The 10,000-nt window shown below is 43.2% G+C and overlaps 1 protein-coding gene across 3 annotated transcripts in view; it reads left to right on the forward strand.

The window, feature by feature from the left end:
* ltbp1 (latent transforming growth factor beta binding protein 1) overlaps window positions 1-10,000 on the forward strand; it is a 71,454-nt gene that overhangs the window by 12,835 nt on the left and 48,619 nt on the right. For all 3 annotated transcript variants that reach the window (XM_060878960.1, XM_060878961.1, XM_060878962.1), the window contains exon 3: window positions 4,093-4,405. In XM_060878960.1, coding sequence (XP_060734943.1) covers window positions 4,093-4,405 — 313 coding nt within the window. The remainder of the gene's footprint in view (window positions 1-4,092; window positions 4,406-10,000) is intronic.

Below are 10,000 nucleotides of genomic sequence, written 5' to 3' on the forward strand. Positions count from 1 at the left end.
TCCACTCCAGTTGTTTTGTTTATGTGTTTTGAATATAAAAATGTTCAGTACTGTATTTATAAATGACAAATATTGTATAAAAACATACAGTAATAAAAGAGTATGTTAAAAAAATAAACTGGTTTTACTTTACGGAAGATGCGCACGGAGGTTGAGGGAGGAGTAAACAGGCGGAGGAGTAAACAGGCGGAGGAGTAAACAGGCGGAGGAGTAAACAGGCGGAGGAGTAAACAGGCGGAGGAGTTAGGAGGAGTTACACTTTCACTTTCTTTCACTTACTCACTACTGTACACTCTTAATGCTACTTTACACTTAAATGGAACTTAACTAAGCTTCATTTAGAGCGCAGAGAGCAGCAACTAGTAAATAGAATAAACCCCCGTATAACAGAAGCATTAATCATGCATAGAGTTAAAAATAGGAAAGGAAAATAATAAATGAATAAATGGATAAATAAATAATTAAAGCGAGAGAGGGAGAGATAGAGAGAGGGAGAGAGAGAGAAAAATATGTGGAGATTTATGACGTAAACTGGTACAACGAACACAGGTTCCGGCTCGGTGGAGTCGGGGTTGGAGGAGGGAGTTTAGATCGCAGCAGCAGTGAAGCGCTAGAGCGGCTCTATGAATGGGAATTTAAATGGTCGGTAATATGGATGTAGTAACCGGATTGGTGCGCGTCGTGGACAGCTGATTAACAGCTGATACACGCTTGACACGTGACCTGACAGAACTAACGCGATGCTTGATTTCTCTTAATTTAACTGAACTTAATTGCTACAATTTCTGTTTTCTTTACATTAATTTTGCTTAATTTTCTTCATTGCTTTTCTCTTCACTTGTTTTTGCCTTTTTTGTCACTCTTTCCTCACTAACATCTGCCGGTCGTTATAATAAAAACCTGTCAGATCAGCATATCAGATGTGGTGTAGTCGAACAAGTTCACATTTTTTAACAGATCCAACGCTTAAAACGGATCTGAACATTACGGATCCTCAGATGGTCGTCACCTCACGCAGCCCCTTTGTGACTCTCCATAGGAAATGAATGACTTCCTGTTTATCGGCCGTCGTTTGTCGTGTGCAGTGTGAAGGCGGCTTTAACCGAGTGAGACGCGGGAAGCTGAGGGGGGGAAACAGAGCACACGTGGTTGTTGGGGATCTTTGTTTCGGCGGCTCGGATGCTCGGATCTCAAAAATTTGCTCGTATCTCAAGGCAAAAATTTGGTCGAATCACAGCTCGTATGTCAAAAAATTCATATGTCAGAGTGCTCGTATCTCGAGGCATCATTCATTCATTCATTCATCTTCTACCGTTTATCTGAACTACCTCGGGTCACGGGGAGCCTGTGCCTATCTCAGGCGTCATCGGGCATCAAGGCAGGATTCACCCTGGACGGAGTGCCAACCCATCGCAGGGCATCTCGAGGCATCACTGTAATGATATTTCTAATGATTGTTTTTATTTCATTTTAGATTTACAAATGAACTGAATGCAGGCTGTTTATTTTTTATGTGTATGACATGAAGCTGATTTCCTCAGACACAACAGATCTAATTCTGATAGTTTATTGTTTCTATAGTAACGGTTCATTCACAGGGACGTGTACAGCAGATGCTCCACTGATAATAAACAGATTTTTTAAAATGCTCATATGGTGAAGCATGGTGGTGGAGCACCATCCTCCAGCGTGTGTGTGTGTGTGTGTGGGTGTGTGTGGGTGCGTATGATTTGCTGAAGGAGTCTCAAGTGTGAGATGTGTGTGTGTGTATGATGTGGTGAAGGAGTCGTGTGTGTGTGTCTGTGTGTGTGTGCGTGTGTATGTATGATGTGGTGAAGGAGTCGTGTGTGTGTCTGTGTGTGTGTGCGTGTGTGTGTGTGTGTGTGTGTGTGTGTGTGTGTGTGTGTGTGTGTGTGTGTGTGTGTGTGTGTGTGTGTGTGTGTGTGTGTGTGTGTGTGTGTGTGTGTGTGCGTGCGTGAAGAGAGACAATAAAGAGAGAGAAGTGGTATCTCAGTGCTTAAGGTGGTGTGTTACTGTTTAGAAGGTTGTGAGTTCAAATCCCTGGACTGCCAAGATTTTAAACTGATTAAAAGTTTGTTCTTTAATGAATAAAACATTTTAATTGTTGGTAAATTGCTGTGGTGTAAGAGGAATACAGCAGTGAGCACATAACTGTGCTTGATCACACCATTGTGTCACTCTGTGTGTTACTGTAACTGTGTTTATTATTTACATGTTGTGAATATCGTTGAGCTCAAAGAGGTTTTTCTCTTGTAAGCGTCGACAGAAATGGTTCTGCTTTAGGGTGGTACAGTCTCTCAGGGTCCGCATGCTCAGCACTAGACCGTAAAGTAGTTACTGAGAGGCACACAGGGGTTTGATCTTGTGTGTGTGTGTGTGTGTGTGTCGGGGGGGTTGTGTGTGTAGGTGTGTGTGTGTGTGTGTGGGTGGGTGAGATGGAGTGTGAGTAGTATCGGGTTTCTGGATATAAGACTGTGATTACGTTGGTGAGGAACACGAGCGGCACTGTCATGTTTCATCTACAAAGAGACACACACACACACACACACACACACACACACACACAAACGAACTCTCTCTTTCTCTGTCTCTTTTTCTCACACAGACATTTTTCACAAAGAAAGTCCTAACTAATGTCTGTCATAGTTGTGTTCATGCAAATAAACAACTGAACTTATTTCTTTTTACAGACAGAAACGTTTATTTTTTGCTCCGACACTAAAACAACTCACTTTCTCATGATTTCAGCTCTGTTTTTACTGCAAGCTATTTATTTACTTTACTTACACTTTCACATTCATGAGCTTTTTTAACATTTTTGAAATACACGACCTAAGTACACACACACACACACACACACACACACACACACACACACACACACAGTATGGTGTATAAAATTATCCAAAAAATCAAATAGTAGCAGAAATCACATGGACCGATCTTTTCTGGAGTGTCCTGATGGGCGGGACTTGTTATTATAATGAGTAACATGATTGACAGACTGTGATATCTGTGATATCAGTCAGGTAACCAAAGGCATGACCAATATCACTCAAGTTCCTCCCTCAGTAGTTATAGTCCTTAGTTTAGCTTTTGTTTGATAAGTTAGACATGTTGTGGATGCTGCCAGAACAACACTGGGTAGAAGAACACAGGTCTCAGGAGTCCAATAGAAGCCACCCATGGGCTTGACTGCCCACCACAGGGCTCGACTGTCCACCACAGGGCTTGACTGTCCACCACGGGGCTCGACTGTCCACCACGGGGCTCGACTGTTCACCATGGGGCTTAGAGCATTCAGTCGCTCTGCTCCCCGCGGTCTCACTGTGGACATCAGAGCTATAGACTCTTTAACGATCTTTAAATCCAGACTCAAAACTCACATATTTAGAAATGCATTTTATATTTGAACTTGTCCATTATTTTCTTTTATTACTTTATATATTATTATTCTTTTTTAATTTCAATGTATTTGATTGTATGTTTTCAATTTACTTGTATGTTTTATATTATGCTTTATGTTTTAAATGTATTTTTGTAAGGTGACCTTGAGAGTCTGAAAGGTGCCCACAAATAAAATGTATTATTAATATTGTCTCAAAAGGTCTAAGTACATGTTGAAGGTGTATGAATGGAGCAAGTCACCTTCATCTACCATGCTTCCCCATTCCCTCCACAGAAAGGCATGGGTTCAGTCATCACAGGAGAAAGACCTGGTGAGAAGGTTCCAGGGAATGATGATTATATAATCATGTATTTTTTATTTTAAATATGCTTATTATTTAACTTTGTGAAAATTCTCCCCTTGATGCAGGGTTTTGTTCCCCGGTCATTAGACCCATAGTTACGTACTAAAGTTATGTGGGAGGGATGAGTGACTTCAGCTTTGTGATTGGTCCAGGTGGAGCTGACATGTGCTTTACCTAAAATCATCTCCACCCTCTTTACACTTTGTACTTTAGATAGTGAGACTGATATTAAGCATCATTAGGAAGTGGATTAAGATTTTTGTCCCTAAACGAGTACCACATGATGCTGATGTTTCTCATTTCTGTTTCTTTTTTCCAGCTAACTGTCTTCCAAAATGCCAAAATGGTGGCATGTGCCTCAGGCCGCAGATGTGTGTGTGTAAACCTGGGTCGAAAGGGAAACTATGTGAGCAGCCCACATTGCCCACTTCCTCTCATCCATCCAGTCCAGCGAATGGACACACGAACGGACACGGTAACGGACACGCTCTCGTTCCGCAGCGTCCGATTCCCCAGCAGGTTTTCCCACAAGGCCCTGCTTCATATCATCTACCCAACACTAACATGGCACACATGACCCTGACCATGAAGGCGGCACCAAACAGCAAACAGCCAATCCCCTTTCAGCAACAGTAAGTACTGCAAAGTTTGTCATTTTACAAACAGTATAAAAAATGCATATAGTTTCAGGAAAGACGAGCTGTTAATACCTAATTCCTAATGATTAGGGATTTAGTTGATATCCCCATGTAGGGCTCTAGTGCCCCATGTAGGGCTCTAGTGCCCCATGTAGTGCTCTAGTGCCCATATGTAGTGCTCTAGTGCCCCTATGTAGTGCTCTAGTGCCCCTATGTAGTGCTCTAGTGCCCCTATGTAGTGCTCTAGTGCCCCTATGTAGTGCTCTAGTGCCCCTATGTAGTGCTCTAGTGCCCCTATGTAGTGCTCTAGTGCCCCTATGTAGTGCTCTAGTGCCCCATGTAGTGCTCTAGTGCCCCTATGTAGGGCTCGAGTGCCCCATGTAGTGCTCTAGTGCCCCTATGTAGGGCTCTAGTACCCTTATGTAGGGCTCTAATGCCCCTATGTAGTGCTCTAGTGCACCCATGTAGTGCTCTAGTGCCCCTATGTAGGGCTCGAGTGCCCCATGTAGTGCTCTAGTGCCCCCATGTAGGGTTCTAGTGCCCCTATGTAGTGCTCTAGTGCCCCATGTGGGGCTCTAGTGCCCCTATGTAGGGCTCTAGTGCCCCTATGTAGTGCTCTAGTGCCCCTATGTAGGGCTCTAGTGCCCCTATGTAGTGCTCTAGTGCCCCTATGTAGTGCTCTAGTGCCCCATGTAGTGCTCTAGTGCCCCTATGTAGGGCTCGAGTGCCCCATGTAGTGCTCTAGTGCCCCTATGTAGGGCTCTAGTACCCTTATGTAGGGCTCTAATGCCCCTATGTAGTGCTCTAGTGCCCCCATGTAGTGCTCTAGTGCCCCTATGTAGGGCTCGAGTGCCCCATGTAGTGCTCTAGTGCCCCTATGTAGGGCTCTAGTACCCTTATGTAGGGCTCTAATGCCCCTATGTAGTGCTCTAGTGCCCCCATGTAGTGCTCTAGTGCCCCTATGTAGGGCTCGAGTGCCCCATGTAGTGCTCTAGTGCCCATATGTAGTGCTCTAGTGCCCCTATGTAGTGCTCTAGTGCCCCTATGTAGTGCTCTAGTGCCCCTATGTAGTGCTCTAGTGCCCCATGTAGTGCTCTAGTGCCCCTATGTAGGGCTCGAGTGCCCCTATGTAGTGCTCTAGTGCCCCTATGTAGGGCTCTAGTGCCCCTATGTAGTGCTCTAGTGCCCCTATGTAGTGCTCTAGTGCCCCATGTAGTGCTCTAGTGCCCCTATCTAGGGCTCGAGTGCCCCATGTAGTGCTCTAGTGCCCCTATGTAGGGCTCTAGTACCCTTATGTAGGGCTCTAATGCCCCTATGTAGTGCTCTAGTGCCCCCATGTAGTGCTCTAGTGCCCCTATGTAGGGCTCGAGTGCCCCATGTAGTGCTCTAGTGCCCCTATGTAGGGCTCTAGTACCCTTATGTAGGGCTCTAATGCCCCTATGTAGTGCTCTAGTGCCCCCATGTAGTGCTCTAGTGCCCCTATGTAGGGCTCGAGTGCCCCATGTAGTGCTCTAGTGCCCATATGTAGTGCTCTAGTGCCCCTATGTAGTGCTCTAGTGCCCCTATGTAGTGCTCTAGTGCCCCTATGTAGTGCTCTAGTGCCCCTATGTAGGGCTCGAGTGCCCCATGTAGTGCTCTAGTGCCCATATGTAGTGCTCTAGTGCCCCTATGTAGTGCTCTAGTGCCCCTATGTAGTGCTCTAGTGCCCCATGTAGTGCTCTAGTGCCCCTATGTAGGGCTCGAGTGCCCCAGGTAGTGCTCTAGTGCCCCTATGTAGGGCTCGAGTGCCCCATGTAATGCTCTAGTGCCCCTATGTGGGGCTCTAGTGCCCCTATGTAGTGCTCTAGTGCCCCATGTAGTGCTCTAGTGCCCCTATGTAGGGCTCGAGTGCCCCAGGTAGTGCTCTAGTGCCCCTATGTAGGGCTCGAGTGCCCCAGGTAGTGCTCTAGTGCCCCTATGTAGGGCTCGAGTGCCCCATGTAGTGCTCTAGTGCCCCTATGTGGGGCTCTAGTGCCCCTATGTAGTGCTCTAGTGTCCTGAGTTAGGTCACTGCTCTAGAGGGTCTTGTGGTTATTAGATCTGGAGGCTCAGAGCTCGTAATGTTGACTCATCGGGGTGAAGTGAGTTCACACACATTTCACTTTTCATCTGAATGTAATGTTGAAGCTCTCACTATGAGCAGTGCCTCGGACTTTCCAGGAACGTTTCTCGTCCTGGTAATTATTGATGAGCAATTCTTTTTTTTTAACCGGTGTTAATGACGTGTGTGCTCTCAGAGGACAGGGTGGGTTTGTAAAAGTAATTGTTACCAGATCTGCGTCCTCGAAAGCTAATTTCACTTTCTCTTATGTTTCGTTGCTCCAGTCTAACAGCAGCTCTGAATCACTCACAGATGCTGGAAAAGAAAAAAGATTGTGGTTTTAAAGCGGCAGTACGTAACTTTTGTGGATTTGGTATTCTCTCTGGAAGAAATGTGTTTCTGCATCTTGTTACATGTCAGTATGTATTAACACTACACAGTAATAATCAGAATGTTTATGTTGTGTCTGTGCTCATGATGTATGAGTGTCATCTGTTAACTCACACTGGTGTTAGCGCTACACACTTTTTAGGGTGACTAACACGAGGGACATATTCTCCAAAGTAGGGCTGGGCGATAAAACGATTACGATATGCATCGCGATAGACACGTGATCGATATCAATAACAGCCTTATTTGATCTGTAATTGGGTTTTGTGAGTGAAGTTTGAGCTGATTCATTATAATAAATGGTTAAAGCAATTGTTCTGCGTCAGTGTCTGAGTCGGTGTATAACAAATCATTACATCTTAGAAGAACATACACATGTGAAATGAGAAAGTAAGTGTGTTTACCCCATTTAACAAGAGTGTTTAGTAAAATTTAGCCTTAATAACACACAGTATGTATATTCCTATGACAATGTGTAGTAAATGACCTATAAAATCATTTAGTTTAACGTTAGACTGGAGTGAGATGAAACTAGATCAAAGCACAAAGCAAGCTGTTGCTAGCTAGCTGCTAATTTTATTACATTTTATATGGGAAAAAATTCACTATTACACCTTTTAACGCTACGCTTTTAATGCTACTTTTTAATTGATATGATTATACTAAAATGAGAAAGGACCAACATTTAGACGTGTGCTGCACGGTGGCTGTGGATGTGAAATTGTGATACCGTTGACATTTTAAATATACTTTGGTATCCATGATGTTTACATGTAAAATAAATTGTAATCGCTTTCTTTTACTATCTAACCTGACAGTGATCGTTTATTCATGAATAAATAGGATAAGAAAAAAAACACTCTGCTGTGTGTTGATGACCATGTCGGTCAGCCACCACCAGACCAATTTTGACCCAGGAAACACCCTGAATAAAAAATGTGTTCGATAAAACGTTCTATATTTTTATTTTTTTTATTTTTTATTTTTCGAAAAAAAAGGAAATGTCATTTTTATTACCGTTCTTTAAAGTTTTCGATCTGACATTTTATTCTTCATCGGAAGAAAACAGAGGTTGCGAAGGTGAACAGCTAGTGAACTTCCTCGCACTAAACTTGCACTAAATTCTCAGGTTTCTCTGTTTATATTTAACACTTTGCACTATTTTATTACACTTTATTAAGCATTTCTTACATTTTCTTTCATTTTGCACCTTAAATGTTAAGAGATAACAGTTAAGTGTTCATTGTGACTTTAGACTCATGTTTACATTATAATTATTAGAGTTTTCCTGCTTGTTGACGTTTCTGTCTTAATAACTGAATGGATTACGATCAGAAGAAGGTTAAGTTTAAAATAAAAAGGTTTAAATGTAATAGATTTTTCTCCTGGTCCTTATTTTAAATGGGTCATAAAAAATATCAATAATTATCGATATCGACCGATATGTAACACTGATATCGTGATACAGTTTTCAGCCGTATCGCTCAGCCCTAGTCCAAAGTATTGGTCTATCTAACAAGTCCAAAATAATCATGTTATTTGTTATTTTACAGAGTTACACACTGCAGCTTTAAACAGGAAACACAGGACATTATTCAGACTGTAAAGTGTAATGTAAATGATATTAGTGCAATAAATAATACAGCAGAAAGAACAGAACGAATAACTCAATAAATAGCAAGTTGACCTTTGACCTCATCAGAGGGAAAGTGGACTAGTGTGAGAGCAGAAGGTGATGTAATGAAGTGATTTGAACCTGTAGTTAATCTTTAACCCCTGACCTTTGAACCTGAGCAGAAAAAGGGAAATGTAGTAAATGTGTTTGGTTTAAATCAGTGACGTCTCATTTTCTGTCTGTGTATGAGACTGAGACTAACTCACACTCCTACTAACACACACACACACTCATTCACACACACACACACTGTCTGTGTATGAGACTGAGACTAACTCACACTCCTACTAACACACACACACACTCATTCACACACACACACACTGTCTGTGTATGAGACTGAGACTAACTCACACTCCTACTAACACACACACACACTCATTCACACACACACAGTCTGTGTATGAGACTGAGACTAACTCACACTCCTACTAACACACACACACTCATTCACACACACACACACTGTCTGTGTATGAGACTGAGACTAACTCACACTCCTACTAACACACACACACACTCATTCACACACACACACAGTCTGTGTATGAGACTGAGACTAACTCACACTCCTACTAACACACACACAAACTCGGAATTCATTCACACACACATTCACACACACACACTCATTCACACACACACACACACTGTCTGTGTATGAGACTGAGACTAACTCACACTCCTACTAACACACACACACAAACTCGGAATTCATTCACACACACATTCACACACACACACTCATTCACACACACACACACTGTCTGTGTATGAGACTGAGACTAACTCACACTCCTACGAACACACTCACACACAAACTCGGAATTCATTCACACACACATTCACACGCACACACTCATTCACACACACACACACACACTGTCTGTGTATGAGACTGAGACTAACTCACACTCCTACTAACACACTCACACACAAACTCGGAATTCATTCACACACACATTCACACACACACACTCATTCACACACACACACACACACACACACACACACACACACACACACACACTGTCTGTGTATGTGACTGAGACTAAAAAGCACTTTTGTATGTCGCTCTGGATAAGGGCCTCATTCAATGTAAATGAATATGTGTGTGTGTGTGTGTGTGTGTGTGTGTGTGTGTGAATATGTGTGTGTGTGAATGAATGTGTGTGTGTGTGAATGAATCTGTGTGTGTGTGAATGAGTGTGTGTGTGTGAATGAGTGTGTGTGTGTGTGTGTGTGTGAATGAGTGTGTGTGTGAATGAGTGTGTGTGTGTGTGAATGTGTGTGTGAGTGAGTCTGTGTGTGAGTGTCCGAGTGTGTGTGAGTGTCCGAGTGTGTGTGTTTGTGAGTGTCCGAGTGCGTGTGAGTGTCCGAGTGTCCGAGTGTGTGTGTGTGTGTGTGAATGTGTGTGTGAGTGAGTGTGTGTGTGAGTGTCCGA

The sequence above is a fragment of the Tachysurus vachellii genome, chromosome 10 (assembly GCF_030014155.1).
Source record: "Tachysurus vachellii isolate PV-2020 chromosome 10, HZAU_Pvac_v1, whole genome shotgun sequence".
NCBI classification, from domain to species: Eukaryota; Metazoa; Chordata; class Actinopteri; order Siluriformes; family Bagridae; genus Tachysurus; species Tachysurus vachellii.